The following is a 22,024-nucleotide window of genomic DNA, read 5'->3' as shown; positions in this document are numbered from 1 at the left end:
TGCTCTACAGCATTAAGCTGGAATAATATTTGGGATATTATTCTGCTGCCATCTAGTGGATAACATCACATTATGCTACAAAATAACAAATCACAAATATTTCTGTGTTTTGCCACTTTATAGTAACTCATTAACATTCATGAGTGGGGTGGAGCCTTCAGCCAACACACACACACAATGGAGTAAAAGCAAAAAGCTGTAAAGCCAGTTTTAGAACAAACTGAAACTGAACCATTACTTGAATCAAGTGACAGAGATGATAATGTGAATTTGTCATCAGACTTTAACATGGATACTGAAACTGACGCATATGGTATTGCATGACCAAACCACCATGATATGCCTGTTAAATTAATTTGTGTGAAGGCTCATTGTGGTGCAAGTAGGTATATGGCCAAAAGACAAAGTGATTGTGATCACATTGTGGATGACATTAGCCTCTTAAGCACTGTTTACAATGTAGCAACTGTCAATGTTCATGTCAGGAAAATATGGAATTCACAAAGACTTGTGCTGTGGAAGCTTACAATAACACAATGATGGTGTTGACTATGTGGATAAGGCACTGATATTCTACTCTCTCAATTGCAGGCAACAGAAAAAATATTATAGGAAAAATGCCAAAAGAAACAAACTTCTAGTGTCCTGAGTGCAATATTGGGCTGTGTGTTGGTGACTGTTTCAAAGCATATCACATGAGGGACATGTACTAAACCTGCATCAGTACAGCAGGCTATACTCTGCATACCTTTCCTACTGCATTTATGTTGACATTTTAGTGTTTACATGTTGCTTTTACACATAATAACATCTCTGACAAAATTTAAGCATTTAATTTGTTTTTCCAGGGGCAAACATACTGCTAAGGAGACTACTGTAAATGCAGTTCTAAAACCCTATGATAATAAAAGTACAAAAAAACAACACAATGAAAAAGAAACTAAAAGATTACAAAAGTAACAGGCTCAGTGACCTCCTGTTTTGTTATGGTAACATGACTTGTCTCAGTCTGGACATTTACACTGTGGTAAGTGCTGGCAGCCAGTCAGAAACCCACCCACATCATCTGTACAGGGACTGCCTCTAAGCACTCTAAATGCAGCACTTCCTGGTGGTGTCAGCTTCACTCAGCCCTCACCTTTTGAACAGCACCGTCTCTTCACTCCCATCCACAGTGCAAATCCTGCCAACTACGCCAAGTGTTTTGTTTTGGAATTGCACCATGATTCCTCCCAGTCTAGAAAATTTCCACTTAAATAACTGTTGGTGGCTAGCCGCAAACCCATGACATTTCCATTTAAAGGCCGTCAGAAGCAGCTCTTTTTATGCCATGAGCTAATGATGTTCAGCACACTGCTGTGAAGTCCATTCTCTTATGATCTGAGAGAGCGCTCTAATAACTAAGTCTTTGACTTTAAACTACAAGACTGCCAATTCAAATGCCTGCATTACAATTTGAAAAAGGGTACATGGGCAAGTACAGTATATGATATAACTGAACTTGTAAAAGTGCTTTGGAATAGCCTTCTTTAAAAACAAACACTATAAAAATAAGTATTTTTTACATGTTTGTATGTGATTTCAAATACACCAAATTTAAACATCTAAACAGGACTGAAGTAAAGTACTTGAATATCGCAGTCTGGATAATTACAGTGGTGACACAAATCTGTCTTACGCGTCCTAAAATCCAGGCAGTCACTTCCAGTAATTTTCTGTTGTTTAGAAGTTGATTTTCTCAGCATGCTTTTATGTAGCAAAAGGATGAAAGAAGGCTTGCATGCTCATTTGGTGATTAAGAAGTTTTATCCAACCATCTAAAGAATAATTAATTTGTGAACCAATTGTAATGAGTGCAACCTCACATGGACCAAAATAAGGGGGCACAGAAGGAGCTGTATCTCATGGTCAGAAGTGCAACATGTCCATCTACCTCCTCTGTAGCTGTGAAACTACTGACCTACATAAAGACTTGTAACAGTCAACTTAGCTCTGTCCATTGTTTGAACAGTAAGATCACCAAAGAGATGCTCCTGGATAGAGAAGTGGGACAGGCTCATCTGACTGAACTAACATTTCCGGCAGATTTCACTGGCCTAAGGTGGTTGCTGTCGTGTGGATTACATGTTACCCATTTTCAATTAATCTTAAAATAAACATACAATTCCCCTTGGATACTCCAGTCTTCTGTCTTATCAGGTTCTTTTTACACAATGTAATCCAATTTATATGCTCTATCCATTCTGTGACTCCTAATTAACACAAAAAATTTATATATGAAATTATACAGTATATTCAGAGTTTGTGTGTGCTTTAAAAAGTGGAAATATTTTATATTCTCTCAGTCACTACATTTTATTGTATATCTATTTATTGTGTCATTTGGAGCAGAACCCTATTTTTACATACTTTATATTACATGAATCCCAGGGAAAAGGTTGCATATTGCAACTAAAACCAGCTGTATTGTCAGAAGAACACCACACACCCATTAAGAATGGACAGTGACTCTTTATGCATTGAAACATGTGATAAGGGGAGCTCTCAGCAAGGGTTCTCTAAATGAAATGACATCATAACTTCATTTATTTGAAGCCTGAAATGTTTCTTACCTTTAACATAATAACTGGCAGGTTTTAGGGAGCATGACGCATGGTGCCACACTTGAGTTCCATTTCCTTATCTTTCCAATAAATAATAAAGCCTACATTTTTCTGTTCTTTTCTCAGAAACATTTGTGCAAGTGCAAAAAGGAACAGCAAATTGCTAGGAAATCCTGAAAAATGGTGACATCCCATGAATGCAGCCCTGGGCACAACCCTCCATTCTGGGACATCGATAGTCATGACTGAAATGGATCTGGTTGAGTTAGCATTCAATTACTTTTTGTTCTAAAGCAAATCAGAGTTTATTAAAACAATAAGAATTAAAATGCTCAAAGTGTGGAAATGGTGCATTTCCAAATACCGTATTTTTCGCACCATAAGACGCACTTTTTTTTCCCCAAAAGAAGGTTGGAAATGTCTGTGTGTCTTATGGAGCGAATATTGCGTCACAGACCATGATGTGTATTACCTGACAAAAGTCGACATCCGGGGTAGAGGGCGACAAAACTCACTGTTACGTTACAGGCATTCCCTCTGTGCTTGGAGGAATGTTAGACTCATTGACTCGGCATCTAATCCATGCGTGTGCGTGATTTGTGAAATGTATACAAATGTAAACAAAGGCAAGATGGCATCGACATCTCACGAGGGACCGAAGCGAGTGCAGAAAACAAAATACTCAGACGATGTTTGCACATTATCACTGAGTCGGACTCTGATTTTTTAGAATCTGATTTTGTTGAGCGTGATCAGGAGATCAAACAAGAAAGTGAGGAACAGGCATCAGCTGATCGGGACACCAGCCGATGCCGCCCCAGCTGAGCATATTCGTGCAGCCGATGCACCTATGGCAAGGTTTGTGTGGGAGGAATACCTAGACATTGATCCGTGGGAGCCAAACTGGCTACCGGACTTCACAAGACATTATGGCTTGCTGTTGGACTCAACAGATTACCAGCCGCTGGACTACTTCAGGCTGTTCTTTCCTGAAGCTGCCTTTCAGCTACTGTCAGACGAGACAAACAGGTATGCAGAGCAATTTTTTGAATTGAGGGCTCTGCTTGCACCGCATTCTCGTTTTTCAAACTGGAAACCCACAACAAAACATGAGATGAAGGGCTTTGTGGCATTACAAATATAGATGGGACTAGATTGGCGATATAACTTCAGGGAGCATTGGTCCAAACGTGCTTTGTCCCCTGGTGGCTTTGGACAGGTTATGCCGCGTGATGATAGGTACGTGCTCCTGCAAAGTGATTGTGAGCAACTGAACTTCATAAATTCTGACACTAGCGATGAGGAGTTCTTGGGGTTTCCATAAAACTAGAAGAGTGCTTGAACCTTAAAGTCTCTCCTTATTTGTTAATGACAGTGATGATGTTTCTTAATACCGCTGTTGAATTTACATGGTTGAAATATTATTCTGCTATATTTTATTAAACATATTAGTACACCATTTGGTTCAGAATATTTTTTTTCTTGTTTTCCTCCTCTAAACCTAGGTGCATCTAATGGTCAGGTGCGTCTTATGGTGCAAAAAATATGGTAAGTCAATAAATAACTGAAATAAATACATCCCAAATATTGTGCCATAAAAACAAATGGTATCATTGGGTGCTCAATATAAAGAAAAATCCAAATAAATATAAGTATTAATGGTCATGGAGAAGTGACCCCTTCGTCAGGATCTTGAAACTACTACCCACCACATCCTGGTCCACCACACAGACCCAAACTACCACATCTTCTGGTGTTACCCTTGTTTGAATGCCACCATGCCTCGCTCCTCCTACCTTCAAGATCCAGAGCTCTACAACTCCACAGTTGAGAATACAAACATCTCACGGAACACAAGACAGCTCTCTTTAACCCTTTACACTCAGCCTCATTTGTGTCTCTTTTCTGCTACTTGGATTCATCTAGACTTAACTTCATCATTCTTCACTCAATATTCATGTTCTACCCTTCAAAATAAAGGTCAGAGCTTTCCCTTTCCGAATTTTTATTCCTCAAGAATATAGTTCTGTTGTACACAAATGCTGCAGCAGAATACGTTGCAAAATTCAGTAATGTTATTACCAATAAATGCACTTTGAATGTTATTATTTCCATACATGTTGGAATAAGCTTCAAAACATTACAACCATGGAACACCCAGAAAAATTGGTTATGCAAATTATGCAATATTATGCCTAGTTTCACTGTTTTGAAGCAGTGCAAAAAACAAGATTTTTTTTTCTCTTGTTTTTTCAAGTATGTGTCCATAGAATACATGTCCATTATTGAAGGTCAATGGCATTGTATCATTGTCTCATCAATTTACTGTATATCCACATTACAACACTAATAGTTGCCAGTTTCACAAACATTTTTACAAAAACAATTCTAAAATATAGAAGGTCTCACTTAGTAGATAATAGTCTGTTCATCAAAGTGTACACATTTGAATCATGATGGTCAGGAAAGCGCATGGGGAGGTTGGGGTTCAGGTGTTGCTGTGATACAGGAGTTTGGCCATTGCACTGAGGTATTGGAGTAAGCAACATGGCATTTTAATGGCAAAACACTCTGCTTTAACTATAGCAATGAGGACATTAATGATTTTATGTAGTTTTTAAAAATAATTTGCATCATTGTTCAGTCCTGACGGCGGGTCCAAAACAATGGGGTCGAGTTTAAGGAGTTAATTAATCAGTGCACTGAAGCTGCCTATCCCGTCCTCTCTGCCTTATATCTACAATAAGTGGTCACAATTTTCTCCTCTCATTTTTCTCTCAAAAACTCTTTCCTCAACCAAGACTTCTCGCCATCTCTAGCGCTGACCCCTTTTACAATGCTTGCTCTGACTCTCACCTGGCGCCTGCGGATTAACACGTTGCTCAGTTAGTAATTATCTAATAAACTAATACACACACGTGTACACATCTTGTGCCATTGTGAATCAAACCAACAGGCTGAACTAAAAATCATTAAAATTTCTAATAAATTAAATCTATTAAAACACACCCCTCCTGGACTTGTCTTACCACAACCATTTATGACATGTGGGAAAACAAATGATACTAGGGAACATGACCACAACATTTTATTTTCATTTGCTTGTCTTTGGCTTTAGAAAAAGGTGGAAGGGTTTTTCTTGGGTGATCCTATAATAAAAACAAAGTATTTTGTGCTATTTTTTAATTTTGTATAATATCTGGTGAAGTGTTGCTGAATGTTCAATTCAGATTTCAAGCACACAAAGCAGGAATGACAACTCAGGAAAGATGAAATACAGTAACAAACACAGCAAGGATAGACTCACAAATATAGATGAATGGCATATTCAATTTGCTGGAAGAAAAGTAATGAACACATAAAGGTTTTCAGGTTTCATTGTATGCATAGAAAGTGTGGCTCACCTCTTTGGCCACTGTCTTCTTCAAACAATCCAACGTTCCCAAATAAAGCACAGTACTTCTAGACTGGGTTTGTAGTCGAACCTGTAGAGTTTGGAGAATAACAGTACACTGGCATAAATAGTTCCAATTTATTCTTTTCCTTAATTGCATGTAAATGACTAATTGTTTTAACTTCATATCAAACCAGTTATTGGGTATATATTGTAGTAATAAGGCATATAGTCTGAAATAGGTTAACTAATAAACCTTTCTAAGAGGCATTTGTAGGAGAATAGAAGGATGGCATTAATTTAGGCTGACCATAATAATTAGTGCTTAGGTTCTCTCTTTAAGAGGTGTGGACCACCTTGGAGCATACCAGTCACCCTACCCGACACAGACAGACGTGAAACACAAGTTCTGTCCAGCACACACGTTTTTTATTTACCAAGGGGAGCCACTTTCTTGCTCCCCAGAGCACAGCACAATGCACTATAGTACAAGCCTCAGTCCAGTCCTTTTCTTCTTGACACTTCTCCGTTTCAGTCCTTTCGCATCTACTCCCTCTCTGGCAAGCTTCGTCTACCTCCTCCCAACCAGGTGCTCCAAAAACTTCTTCCGGCAGCACTTCTGGGTGTGGTGCAAATGCTGCAACCCAGGGCTCAGCAACTGTCCAGGCACCCCCTAGCGGAGGCCACTAGCCCCCAGCAGGGTTGAGCTTCTAAGCTCTAAACCCATGGACCCTCTGTGAGCCAGGGGGGGTTGCCCTCTCATGTTCCAGGGGAGGTATTGCCCGGAAAATGCCCTCTCCCCCGGTCCTTAGATTACAGGGACATCCCAGCCGGTCCGCCACAGAGGTAAATGAATACAATACCCACCAAGGTAATATGTTTGATATTCAATGGGGTGAGCAGTCTAATCCTTGAGACACAGATTGACAGGAACACATAAAAAACTAAGCACGCCTTCTATCCATTAAGACTGCATCTGCATATCCAGTTCAGGGCTGAAGGGTTTATGTGGATTAACTGGTTTCCAGTTCATTTTTCCTTTAACTGCAGAGTGTGTTGTCTGTGAAACAGCTCATCTAAACTATTTACAATACATGCTCAATTAAGCTGATCATTAAACAGTCCTCGAATTAAACTGCATTTGCCCTTAAAAATCCTTACTCTTTACTTGCTAAAGCATTCTCTGTTTAATGGCAACAGAAAGGCAGAGAGGTTGGAGTTGTTGCCTTACAGTTCCAGAGTCACTGTCAGTGAGTTTTTGTGGATTTATTACCAGGTACTCAAGTTTTCCTTCCACATCTCAAAGGTACACAATTTAGGTAGATCAGCAATTCTAAATTGACCCTGTAAGAGTAGGCACTTGTTTCTGTGTGAGTGTACCTTGTGAGGGGCCCATTATCCTGAGTTGGTTTAGACAAACTACCATGTCATTTAGTTGAAGCAAAACCTTGACAACCTTTAAGAAGTATCTGGATGACCTACTGGGACAGCTTAGCTATTAGCTAAACAAACAAGCTTGATGGACTGAATGGTCTCCTCTTGTTTGTCAAATGTCTTATGTTCTTAAGATCCTGCCTCCTACCAGAAGAGGTACTGGGCCTCCCAATGCTGAACTACTGCATATATCTATACCTTTGACACCCCTGTCCACCTTAAACTCTACAGATTACAGTATGGGTTAGCACAAATGGACCTAAGCTAAATTTATCATGTTGTTGGGCCCTTTCCAAACAACTGATTGCTTTGTTTTATTTTGCCATGTCTGGTTCTTCTGTGCTACACCAGTTTAAGGATTGCTTTTATTATTATCAATATTGTCGTTGTTTGTGCTATTGTAGGATTATTAACTATCTTGTAACCCTCCGTTTATGACGAGTCAGCACCCATGAAAACAAAATTAAATCTACAAAACTGCACTTGATGAAAAAGAAACATACAGAAGCGGAGTACAGTGCAAACTAGCATTTGGAAGACCATGTGTATAGGTCATCTGATGTTGAGACCAAACATCTTTACTACGTGAAAATAATATAAAACAATATAATTGGACAGTCGTATTGAGTCAGAGTGTTAAGTCAATGTTTGTACTGCTTAAAAATATGCTGACTTCACAAAATTTAACATCCCAGATGACTCCTTATTGTCTAGATGTTAGATCCAGGCCTGTGGAGACTGACTAGACTTGAATCAAATCCTGGTCTCTGAAACGCTGAGGCAGTAATGCAGACCTCTGCACCATGATGTTATTTCACTTAGTAATACTTCTATTTTAAGTCTGAATCTTTTTCTAATAATCTCACAATTCTGTGCCAATTGCTTTAGGTATAACATCTCTTCTGATTCATTTTCCTAACGACTACTTCTTAAAAACTTTTTCTTTAATAAATTAGGGTGACAAAGGCTTTCCCTGGGTACTCTGTTTCCTTCCCAGATCCCAAAAATGTGCTTGACGGGTTAATTTGTAAGAGCATATTGTATGACAGATGGGAATCTCTATATAGTCTTGGCATTTTGCGCAATGCCAGCTTCACGCAACCCTACATCTGAAAGAGAGGGTCCAGAAAAAGAATGGATTAAAAAAAAATCAAAATTGAAATTTACATTGAGAGCATTCTCTCGTTGCTTTACAATGAGTGAACAGGACATAATGTCTGTAGATTATTTTTATATTGCTTTATTTTAAAGCTTTGTTCTGTTTTTAAAAAGGCATTATCATGTCTCAGATTTGTTCCACTCATTCATTATTTACTTACAGTGCTTTTAAGTTTGCAGAGACCTTCCAATAAACTCACCAAATAAAACACAATACATTTATCTTTTCTTACCATCATTTTTTTTTTGGATTTTATTAAAATCAAATAACATTCCATACAAGTAAGTCAAGTTTTACAAAAATAGGTTCGAAAACAAATCAACCCCCACCCATGAGAAAGAGAGTGAGACCACCAGAGTAAAACTTTAAGCAAGGAAAAATAAGTAAATAGATAAATTAATAAATGAATAAAGATAAACAGAGCAAAAAAAATTAAAAAAGAGGTGAGAGAATCTGCTTCCTCAATTTAGATGCTTATTCTAAAATGTTATTGATTAGATCCTGCCAGGTTTTGAAAACGTTTTGCACAGAATTTCTTAACATAATTTAAATATGTTAAGTATTAGAAAACACACATGGGTGGCACCTTGAATGGCCAGTGTTATCAGTCATATCGGCATAAAAATTCTTGTGATGAAGAACAGAATGAGTAAGGTCTGTGAGTACAATAGTGTGACTGAGCAGAATTTTACTGCCAAATAACCATAGATAAGAAGTAATAAGATATGTCCTTGCAGCTAAGTGTACTGATCAATGAATGAGCACAGCTGTCACCGCTGATAACAGGAAAAACTCAAAGTCTAAAAACATCATACATTCATTTGTAAAGGCACTGTTGAGTTTTGTTTCAGATGTATCTATTATCAATTATTATCTACTGTGTTGGTACTTTCACAAGCGACTACTAGGAGTTACAAATTTCACTTGACTGTATGACACACTTATATAAACCTCATATTCAGAACAACCCCCCACTTAAAATTAAAAATATGTTCAAATATCAAATTTTTCAGACAACAAGTAATTTAACAGTGCATGTGTCCCAGACTTCATGGACAACCTTCTTGAGTGATTTGGTAAAGCTCAGTATTTGACTACATGGGGCAAGGCTAAAAGTTACTAAACAAAATCAGCCACAAAAAACCCCCCCAAAAAAACAGAGTTTAGCACCCATCTCTTCCAGAACCAAGGAGAACACGTAACTGCTGTGCTTCACTGGTTAAGTGAAGCTGGTTTGTGAATCAACCTACAAAAATAACCAAAGCCAAATATCTTGGCTATGTAGTGGCTAGAGGTACAGTAAAATCCCAATGCTCCAAAGTTCATACCATAAAAGATTGGCCTCAGCTGCAAACAAAGAGGCATGTCCAAAGCTTTCCTTGCATTAGTGGGGTGTTATAGAAGGTTTGTGTCCAGCTTCTCAGAGAAGGCTCTGCGTTTGACAAAATTAACATGCAAGTGACCTCTGAATGTAGTTTGAGACTAATTGGCTAAATCTGCCATTTCTGATCTAAAGAATGGCCTAACTTCAACTATTGTACATACTACATAGGATTTTACTGTCCTTCTTATTCTCCAGACCCAACGACTCTGGCACCATACTGGGGTGATCTTAAGTTAGAACATCGACGGAGTAGAACACCCTGTGATGTTCCTTAGTCAGACACTGTTGAACTGGGAAAAAGAGGTACACTGTGGTAGGAAGAAAATCCCATGGCATCAAATGGGCCGTAAATCATCTAAGGTACTATCTTTTGGGCAGGGAATACATCTTAATTGCATATCGTGCCCCTTTACAGTGGATAGTCTACCACAAGGAATCAAGTTCCCATGTAACTAGATAGTTCCTTAATCTTCACCATATAAATTCACTGTAATCCATTGCAAGGGTTCTCAGCTTGCCAGCACAGATGCTTTATCCCACGTTCACAAAAATCCCAGTCAGGTCCTCTCATCCCACCGAGTCTGAGGTGAAGGGTGGGTGTGTATGACAGACACCTGCAAGTAGGAGGCAACCAACACCTGTGCTTGAGAGGGCACTGTCAATAATATCATCATCTCCTGTGTTGTCTCCAGGACAGAGCAGCCACTGGAGTTTTGATGCCACTTCCTCTACTGCTCAGCCGGAAGTTCTGCCTTTCCACTTTGGACAGGATATAAAGAAGATCGAACCCAGGGATCAGTGTTCCCCCCTCTAGGGAAAATTGGTTTATCCAGACCAAAAAATACTTAATATTCCAAGAGGCCTTACTACTTTTGGGCCTGTGCAGGCTTGAAGCCTGTTAATAGTAGTTGGAGTTGTCTGGTTTGGGGTGAGGCTACTCTAAGCAAGTCAGTGAAGGTCGTGGCCTGTTTTGTGAGACTCTGTGTAGGCCTCACACCCCTCTTTGTCTTGTTAAGGACTCCAGAATATAACAATTTCTACTTTGTCTTGTCCCTGGGATAATTGTTTCCCCTCCATGTGTTTTTTTTTTTTTGCTAGTAAGCCCTGCAATATTGAACTTTTTTAACATAATGGTATTATTCTGAGAGTGGACAGCTGCATGCATGTACCTTAGCAGGAAACGTTTATTTTATAAAATGTCAAGTGAGGATATTGATGCTGAATGAGCATTATATTAAATAACAAGTTTTAAACATTGTAAGAACTGCATAATATTCAGGTGTGTTCAGCAACTAAATTAACTAATATGAAAGTTGGAAGCATTTCACATTTTTATTTACTTAATCAAAGAGTCAGCTTTGGCATTTTTGATTATTAAATAGATTTGTAAAAATTAGTGATATTCAAAAGTAATAGTGATAACAGAATGCAATTCTTTGTGTTAGTAGACAACATTAAATATGTTCTTTATAACAGAACTTTACAATGGAGCTCAAAATGGAGCATAAATTGGCTTGTGGTGGCCTAATAGCTTTCATACACAGCAAACTGCAATTCAAGTGATGTAAAAATGAATTGATTGATGTGCGTTAGTGGTGAAGTGTCTGCAACTAATTGTTGTTCAATTTTCTTAAACGTGACATTTTTTGAAAGCACAACCAATTAAGTAGTATCCAATGATTAGCAATTGAAAAATATCTTTTAATACAAAATGACAAATAATAACATAAAACCAGTATAAATATTACCCAATGAAAGGAGAAAAGCAACTGAAATTAGTTCCCCATATCGCTATTAATGTTGGAAAGGAAATGATTTATTGTATAATGAGAATATGAACAGTACATGATGGGCAACAAGATCAAGGGTTTGCTGGGACCAAAAGATCTGGGCTTGGTGCCAGAGATCAGGGGCTTAAGCCAATGCAGCCTGAGGCGGCTGGTGAAACAAATTTGGCTGAGTGAACAGTTTTTGGGGGGACAAACTGAAGCAGCACCTCATAGACCAGAAAAAAAGAAAAGAAATAAAACACATACACAAACTGTATTGTTGCCTACACACAGAGTTCTTTGAGTCCTTTTGATGCTGCATAAATATAAAGTATTTTTATTAGTAGTAGTAATAATAATACTTTATATTTATGCAGCATTTTTCTATTATTCCATCCATCCATTTTCCAACCCGCTGAATCCGAACACAGGGTCACGGGGTCTGCTGGAGCCAATCCCAGCCAACACAGGGCACAAGGCAGGTACCAATCCTGGGCAGGGTGCCAACCCACCGCAGGACTTTTTCTATTATTATTTTATTTTATTATTATTAGTTGTAGTAGTACAGTGATCCCTCGCTATATCGCGCTTCGCCTTTCGTGGCTTCACTCCATCGCGGATTTTATATGTAAGCATATCCATATTACTAACCGAGAATGCTAAAGTGGATGATGGACGCAAGCACATCCGGCCATGGGCCGTAACTGCAAAAAGACGTACTGCGCAGGCGCAAAAAGAGTCCGCGAGAGGGGGACAAAAGAGGCCGCGAGAGGCGGATGAGGGGCCGCGACAGACGGACAAGACCACAGAAAAAAGGAGTGAGCACAGAAAAAAGACAAAAAAGGAGAAATGACACGCAAGGAGCACCGAAAAAAGGAAAAGGCACATAAAAAAGTAGTCAAATGCAGGCAAAGCACGAAACACATTGCACACGAAACTAGACCCAAAAAAAAAAAAAAAAAAAAAAAGAGGCTCGCGCACAACAGCAAGGCAACCCAACCCCCCTACAGGCACCGGACAGGACACACACCAAGAGGGGGATTCAAAAAGCCCATGGAACACAAAAAAAAGAACACAACAAAACCACCCCACAGACCCTACAAGCAACGGACGGGACACACACAAAGAGGGGGATTCAACAAGACACAGGAACACAAAAAGAAAGAAGACGCTCGCGCAACAACAATCCTCACCCCCCCACCCCCCCACACACACACACATCCATAAGAAGTGACACCCAAAGCCACATATTCTAAAGTGAACGTCAACACCTTCACACTAGACAGCATAGGTGTCAGCATAGGTGGATCTCCTTACAATAAAGCACTATTAACCGTTCAACTGCAGAAAAGGAAACATATTAACAGTAACTGCGATCCTCCTTATTACTTATCCATATTTCGCATGCTGAGAAAGAAACAAGTCTTGAATACACGGTCACGGGTACAAAACGAAAAGGAAAGGATAACAAGAACAAACACACGAACACGAAAGAAACAACAAAATACACGGCTATGCAGTATAGGTGGATCTCATTACAATAAGGCACTATTAACCGTTCAACCGCAGAAAAGGCTCCATATTAACAGTGACTGCAATACTCCTTATTACTTATCCATATTTCTAAAAGAAAAAATTTCTCGACTCCAAAAACACAAAGCTCAACTACAGCTTCTAACTAACGATGTACCTAAAAGTAAAAACTTTATGAACTGCATTAGATCCTACAATAGTTCATTTGCTTTTGCATCTAACGGAGTAAATATCAGGCCACCAAAAGGCAATGGCCCATACTGCTTTCGCATATGTGCACAAATACTGAATCGCATTGGAACAGTGCACCCTGAAACAAATCAACAACGCAAATATGCACAAATCTACATCCTAGATCCACATGACGCAAGCTATCAATCAAAGTGCTGCATCGCAACAGTCACGGATTCAAAACGAAACACCTCCCATCTCAGACATACGTTAACGGCAAGGAAGGCTACAACAGGCTTTTCACACAGCACAGGCAAATCGATTACAGCTCCAAAACAACACGTCCCAAATACTACACATGCAACAACGCGCCTCTCAAACGGCACAACCAAAATATACACCAGGAAAATTCATTCGGATTAATGAATGTCATTTGCAATCATTGTCATTCAGTTCACTTCCCTGAAGAAACAACTGGCAATACAAGTTATACATTTACACGTTGTTGTCAAAAGGGTCAAATTAGACTGCCTTCTTTACATTCATATACTGAATATCTACAAAAGCTTCTAACTAACGATGTACCTGAAAGTGAAATCTTTATCAACTGCATTAGATCCTACAAATCGGTATCCACTATGAACATTAACGGTGGCACTGCACGTGACATCCGTCTTGAAAAAATGTTAATTATTGATGAATGTACAATGGTATGAAGTCACTTACTCAACACCATTCATAAACTTCTACAAACGTTTATGAATAATAATATTCGATTTGGATGAAAGGTACTTTTATGAGGAGGAGATTTTAGACAGTGCTTAGCTATTCTTCCAGATGTCCAGAACCAAATCATAACAATTGCTTATTACAACTGAGAGATGGTACACTCACCAATACAGATGGACTTCAGCCACATATTATTACAATTCCTCAAGCCTTTATCTGCGACAACTTAGTTACAGAGAGATTTGGAACAGCAATCTCATTAGACCAAATGCCCCTTTTAACACAACGCACTATATTAGGTCCAAAAAATATTAATGTGCAAAACATAAATACCCAAGTCATTCCATTTCTTCCTGGAGAGACACAACTCTTTCTAAGCTCTGACAAACTTGACTCTGATCACAACAATAACCATCTTCATTGACCTTACAAGTTCTGAGCTGGAATTACCTTTTACACTTAAACGGCGTGTACAAAGAAATTTTCAAATAAACCTTTACACTGTGCCACACACTTTATTGTTTGCTTTCTATTTGCATCATCTACACCATCACACTATTCTATATCTCATTCATACATTGCGCTCTTTGTCATTCCCAACACCAGGGGTTGGCGAGCGAAGCGAGCAGGGGGCGGAGCCCCCTAGTTTAAATATATATCGCGGATTTTTCGCTGCTTCGCGGGTTTCTGCGGACAATGGGTCTTTTAATTTCTGGTACATGCTTCCTCAGTTGTTTTGCCCCATTGATTTCATACAAGGGACGCTATTGGCAGATGGCTGAGAAGCTACCCAACTCACTTTCTCTCTCTCTCTCTCTTGCGCTGACGTAGGGGGGTGTGAGCAGGGGGGCTGTTCGCACACCTAGACGATAGGGACGTTGCTACCTTCTGTGTGCAGCTGCTTCCTGAAGGACATGCTGCACGGTGCTTCGCATACTTAAAAGCTCAAAGGGCACGTATTGATTTTTGACTTTGTTTTTCTCTGGCTCTCTCTCTCTCTCTGCTCCTGACGGAGGGGTTGTGGGCTGCCGCCTTCAACAGCTTTGTACCGGCGGTGCTTCGCATACTTAAAAGCCAAACAGCCCTATTGATTTTTTTTTTGACTGCTTGCTGTGTTCTCTCTCTCTCTCCTGACGCGCACTCCTTTGAAAAGGAAGATGTGTTTGCATTCTTTTCCTTTGAAAAGGAAGATGTGTTTGCATTCTTTTAATTGTGAGACAGAACTGTCATCTGTCTTGTCATGGAGCACAGTTTAAACTTTTGAAAAAGAGACAAATGTTTGTTTGCAGTGTTTGAATAACGTTCCTGTCTCTCTACAACCTCCTGTGTTTCTGCGCAAATCTGTGACCCAAGCATGACAATATAAAAATAACCATATAAACATATGGTTTCTACTTCGCGGATTTTCTTATTTCGCGGGTGGCTCTGGAACGCAACCCCCGTGATGGAGGAGGGATTACTGTAGTCCCTTCTTGGATTGGCGTTTCCCTTGCCCGGGAAAGGGTACCCGGGGCCCCACCCTAGAGCCAGGCCTGGGGGAGGGGCTCGCTGGCGAGTGCGTGGTGGCTGGACCTTCAACCACGGGGCCCAGCCGGGCTCAGCCTGAAGGAGCAACGTGGTTCCGCTCTCTTCTGAGCCCACAACCTGCAAGACAGGCCATAGGGGTCGGGTGCAATGTGATATGGGTGGTGGCCGAAGGTGGGAAATCTGGTGTTCCGACCCTCGGTTGCCGAAACTGGCTCTTGGGACATGTAATGTTACCTCTCTGGCGGGGAAGGAGCCTGAACTGGTGCGTGAGGCTGAGAGGTACTGGCTAAATATAGTCAGGCTCACCTCTACGCACAGTCTGGGCTCTGGAACCATTCCACTTGAGAGAGGCTGGACTTTGTTCCACTCTGGAGTTGCTGTGGGTGAAAGGCAGCTGGCAGGGGTGGGCTTGCTTATGGCCCCCCTGGCTCGAGGCCTGTACGTTGGGGTTCTTTCCATTGGATGAGAGGGTTGCTTCCCTGTGCCTTCGAGTTGGGGGAAGGACTCTGACTGTTGTTTAAGCTTATGCGCCAAACGACAGTTCGGAGTACGTGGCCTTCTTGGAGTCCCTGGAAGAAGCACTGCGAGGTGCAGCTCCTGGGGACTCTATTGTCCTGCTGGGAGACTTTAATGCTCACGTCGGAAGCGACAGTGAAACCTGGAGAGGTGTGATTGGGAGGAACGGCCTCCCTGATCTAAACTCAAGTGGTGTTCAGTTGTTGGACTTCTGTGCTGGCCATGGATTGTCCATAACGAACACCATGTTAGAGCATAAGGGTGTCCATAAGTGCACTTGGTGCCAGGATACCCAAGGTCGCAGCTCAATGATCGACTTTGTAGTCATGACATCGGATCTGCGACCTTATGTCTTGGACGCTCGGGTAAAGAGAGGGGCTGAGCTGTCAACTGATCACCACTTGGTGGTAAGTTGGATCAGATGGCGGGATAGGCTGCCGGACAGACCAGGCAGACCCAAACGTATAATGAGGGTCTGCTGGGAACATCTGGCGGAGGAACCGGTCAGAAAGATTTTTAACTGCCACCTCTGGCAGAACTTCAACCTTATTCCGAGGGAGGCGAAGAACATTGAGTCTGAATGGGCCATGTTCCAAGCCTCCATTGTCGAAGCAGCAGAACGGAGCTGTGGCCGCAAGGTTGTCGGTGCCTCTCATGGTGGCAATCTACGAACCCGGTGGTAGACACCTAAGGTTCGTGAGGCCGTAAAGCTGAAGAAAGAGTCCTACTGGGTCTGGTTGACCAGTGAGACTCCAGAGGCAGCTGAGGGGTACCGGCGGGCCAAGTGTGTGGCGGCATCGGCTGTTGCTGAGGCAAAAACCCAGGAATGGAAAGAGTTTGGGGAAGCCATGGAAAACGACTTTCAGCCGGCACCGATAAGGTTCTGGCAAACCGTCAGATGCCTCAGGAGGGGAAAGTGTGTACAATGGAGATGGGGCCCTGCTGACTTCAACTGCAGATGTTATTGACCGGTGGAAGGAATACTTTGAGGATCTTCTCAATCCCACCAGCATGTCTTCCTCAAGGCTCTGGATGTTGTGGGGCTGTCCTGGTTGACAAGTCTCTGCAACATTGCATGGACATCAGGGGCAGTGCCTCTGGATTGGCAAACCGGGGTGGTGGTCCCCCTTTTTAAGAAGGGTGACCGGAGGATGTGCTCCAACTATAGGGGGATCACAGTCCTCAGCCTGCCCGGTAAGGTCTATTCAGGGGTGCTGGAGAAGAGAGTTTGGTCGATGGTCGAATCTCGGATTCAAGAGGAACAATGCAGATTCCGTCCTGGCCGTGGAACACTGGACCAGCTCTACACCCTGGCCAGGATCCTGGAGGGGGCATGGGAGTTTGCCAACCAGTCCACATGTGTTTTGTGGATTTGGAGAAGGCATTCGACCGTGTCCCTCGAAGCATCCTGTGGGGTGTGCTCCGATAGTATGGGGTACAAGGCTCATTGTTACGAGCCATTCAGTCCCTGTACAGGAGGAGCAGGAGCTTGGTCCGCATTGCCGGTAATAAGGCCGACTCATTTCCTGTTGAGGTTGGACTCCGCCAGGGCTGCCCTTTGTCACTGATTCTGTTCATAAGTTTTATGGACAGAATTTCTAGGCGCAGCCAGGGAGCGGAGGGGGTATGGTTCGGTGACATCAGAATCTCGTCTCTGCTATTTGCGGATGACGTGGTTTTGTTGGCTTCATCGGACAGTGACCTCCAGCTCTCACTGGAGCGGTTTGCAGCCGAGTGTGAAGCGGTGGGGATGAGAGTCAGCACCTTTAAATCCGAGGCCATGGTTCTCAGTCGGAAAAGGGTGGAATGCTCTCTCCGGTTTGGGAACACATTACTGCCTCAAGTAGAGGAGTTCAAGTATCTCGGGGTCTTGTTCATGTTTGAGGGAAGAATGGAGCGGGAGGTCGACAGACGGATCGGTGCGGCATCTGCAGTAATGTGGGCTCTGCAACGGTCCATCGTGGTGAAGAGAGAGCTGAGCCAAAAGGTGAGGCTGTCGATTTACCAGTCAATCTACGTTCCTACCCTCACCTATGGCCACAAGTATTGGGTAGTGACCGAAAGAGCAAGATCGTGGATACAAGTGGCCGAAATGAGTTTTCTCTGCAGGGTGGCTGGACTTTCCCTTAGAGATAGGGTGAGGAGTTCAGTTATCCGGGAGAGACTCGGAGTACAGTTGCTGCTCCTCCGCATTGAGAGGAGTCAGTTGAGGTGGTTCAGGCATCTGATCAGGATGCCCCCTGGACGCCTCCCTTGGGGGGGTGTTCCAGGCATGTCCCACTGGGAGAAGGTCACAGAGAAGACCTAGGACACGCTGGAGGGATTATATCTCCCGGCTGGCCTGGGAATGCTTCGGGGTCCTCCCAGAGGAGCTGGATGAGGTGGCCGGGGAGAGGGAGGTCTGGGCTTCCCTGCTTAGGCTGCTGCCCCCGCAACCCGACCTCGAATAAGCGGTGGATAATGAATGAATGGATGGATGGATTAGTAGTAGTAGTGTAGCCAGAAATATGTTGATAGGTGGGCATATGTGAAACTGGCATATATGAAACATATAGTTTATAGAACTTGACCATCAGTAGCCGAACAAGGGGGATCCTCTAATAAAACCCTGCTCAGTAATGCACACAATGTTGGAAGATGCACGTACACAAATTCAAAGACCCAGCCATTAAAAATAAAAATCTATCCTTTTTGGCTATTATAAAAAGAAAAGTAAAAGGTTTGGCAGGTTGTATGCAAATAATTTTACTTACTTGTATTTATTAATATTTTGTTTCTATTTTATGAAATAACATTACTTTTCACAGTATTGAATTGGTTCTGTGATAACTTGTCATGGCTATTTTGAATGCTTGTAGTTGCAGGCACTGTAGTATTTCCAATAAAAGAAGGCCCTTTGTCAACTGTTGTGTTACATTACATGTTTAGGCAACACAGCATTCTCAACCTTTTTAATGCATGGTTTGGAGAAGTGATCACTTACATAAAATAAAAACAGCATTAAAAACTCAGGAATTTAGAAATCTCAAGAACTGATCTTCTTGCAAATCATCTTCATCTTCTTTTGGCTGCTCATGTTATGGTTTGCCACAGTGGATCATCTTTTTCCATATCTTCCTGTCCTCTGCATTTTGCTCTGTCAAACCCATCACCTGCACGTTCTCTCTCATCATATCCATAAACCTTCTCTTAGGCCTTCCTCTTTACCTCTTGCCTGACAGCTCTATCTTTAACATCCTTTCCCCAATATACTAAGCATCTCTCCTCTGCACATGTCCAAACCAACACAATCTCGCCTCTCTGACTTTGTCTCCCAACCGTCCAACTTGAGCTGACCCTCTAATGTACTCATTTCTAATCCTGTCCATCCTTGTCACACCCAATGCAAATCTTAACATCTTTAACTCTGCCACCTCCAGCTCTGTCTCTTGTTTTTTGGTCAGTGCCATCATCTCCAACACATATAACACAGCTGGTCTCACTACCGTCTTGTAGACCTTCCATTTCACTCTTGCTGGTATCTGTATGTCACAAATCACTCCTGACACTCTTCTCCACCCACTCTACCCTGCCTGCACTCTCTTCTTCACCTCTCTTCCACACTCCCCATTATAATACACACAAAAGACCTGCCCTTTTTGTATGCATAGTTAGCTTACCATTTGTCATGTCCCATGTTATTAATTAGTTCAAACATTATTTATCTGCAGATTGATAATGTCAGTTCTTTACTCTGCAGATATAATACTGTTCAGTCAATTTTTATATGTGCTTACATAATTGCTTTCCCCTTTCTTTTATTTTCAGGGAAGTGACTTTTTTGTGCACTATTAGTTAACTTATCTAAAGCGGTGTTAGCTGTTTTAGTGCATGCACTCTTGCCTGCCATTTGACTCACTTGCATTTGGGAATATGAGCGGCTGTCAGTCGAGTAGAACAGAAAGTATACAAAATATACAAGTTTAAGCAGTTGCTCTCAAGATAAAATTGAAACAGTAAACAAATTCCAATTCAACAATTTAAGATGGCGAATTTCACAAATTCGCCAATGCTTTTTAATGGGAGATTTAAAAATGTTAAAAGATCTGTTTGAGACATCAACAAATACTAAACTGTCTCAACAAATTTCTTTGGAGAATAAGTGTGCCACTTCTGAATGAAACTGCTCCATGGGGGGCTGAATTTCATGCAGACAGATAGACATGAGCTTTCATAATAGGTACTTCGCATATCATATGCAAACATACCTAAAAATAGGTTTCCTATTGTTTTCGTATTTATATTTGGACAGTCTCCAGATTTCAGAATATTTATAAATTGACAATTAGTTGTATTCATTTTCTGGACAAGTTTTTTTAACAATCTAACTCTCGATGTGTTGTATGGCAGAGTGACCGAGAAGCATCCCAAATTCAGGAGTGAGCACACCACAGTGCAGTGCTTTACACATAAGTCAGTTGTTGGTTAAAAGCAGTGGAAAACAGTCTTTCTTCAGCATTGCTTTGTCAAGCAGAGGTCAATGGGGAAGCGGAAAGAAACAAGTTTCCAAGGAGACTCACCAGCCTTTTGATGGCAGGAAAATGTGAAGCTGAAAACACTGAGCTGCAGCCTCCACAACAACAAAAACAAAAAGACAAATCTGTGTGAAAATCCAGATGATGACAAGCAATGTCATTAGCAAATAAGTAGCATCAAAAGTAAAGACTGAACTAAGCCATCTTTATCATTTTTGGCTGATGCCAGGATAAAGTCAGAAATATAAACATTCTTGATACCACAATACAAAATATTCTACCACAATACAAAATATTCTGAAAATTGCAACACTACTCACAATCTACTCTTAGATTTCAAATTTAAGTAGAACTAAAAATCTTTCAGCAAATCAAGCATATTAAAATGTTGTGTTTGTTAGATCTATTAGTATGGTGGAGGAGTCAGTATAAGTTAATTTGGTTTTGTCCAAAAAGGAAAAGGTAATCTGAAATCAGACTTCTACCACTGATATGTATTATCAAGGTCATAGTTTAGCTACTTAAAATTGAAAAAATAAAATAAAATATACACCAGTATCAAAAATTTGGAATCACCCAGAAATATTCATGTTTTGGATAGAAATGGATTGCTTGTTTAATCAAGATACCATTATTTTTTAAACATAGCCAAGGCATTCCTAGAGTTGCAAATGGCTACTATTGCTTAAAATGACTAATTTATGATTTATTATTCATATATGACTGCAAAGCTCCAGTATGGAAATCTGTATTGTTGTCTGCATATTGATGTGGCAAAATTTTACACCTGATGCCCTTCCTGATGTAACCCTCACTATTTATCCGGGCTTGGTCTGTGAGTCCCTTATGGCTGGTAAAGCTCTATTTCAACAGCCATTCCTTCAGTGTCCTAATGGTAACCTCCCTTAACTCGTCTTTAATTAGTCATATTTAAATGCTAATTGTTAATGAGAGAAACTTTATAAACTGTGTTTACACAGCTGAAAACTGTTATTTTGTTCAATAAAGCAAGTAAATTATCTTACTTTTATTGAAAGGCACCAGCAATTCCTAAAAATTACTCAGTGATTCCTAGTCTCGAGGGACCAGATGTGATTCTGAAATTCGAATATACACCTGGGGACAACTCATTAAAAAGTCGGTAGTGAAAAGCAATGAAATCTGTCACTGCAAAGGCTATGTCCACAGGGCTTCTTCCTAAAACGCCTACCCCCAATTTGTCCAGTCCGTACACTTCAATCTGTTGTGGGTTCAGGGAGAGAGCAAAATAAATTGTAAAAAAAAAGATATG

General features: G+C 41.0%; 1 protein-coding gene across 1 annotated transcript in view; it reads right to left on the bottom strand.

The window, feature by feature from the left end:
• Positions 1 to 22,024, bottom strand: part of LOC127525808 (mitochondrial carnitine/acylcarnitine carrier protein-like) — a 49,408-nt gene that overhangs the window by 18,983 nt on the left and 8,401 nt on the right. Inside the window, exon 2 of the mRNA XM_051933528.1 lies at positions 6,008 to 6,088. Within this exon, the coding sequence (XP_051789488.1) occupies positions 6,008 to 6,088 (81 nt within the window). The remainder of the gene's footprint in view (positions 1 to 6,007; positions 6,089 to 22,024) is intronic.

Source organism: Erpetoichthys calabaricus, chromosome 11 (assembly GCF_900747795.2).
Source record: "Erpetoichthys calabaricus chromosome 11, fErpCal1.3, whole genome shotgun sequence".
Classification (NCBI taxonomy): Eukaryota; Metazoa; Chordata; class Cladistia; order Polypteriformes; family Polypteridae; genus Erpetoichthys; species Erpetoichthys calabaricus.
This window is presented reverse-complemented; position numbering and strand designations above follow the sequence as displayed.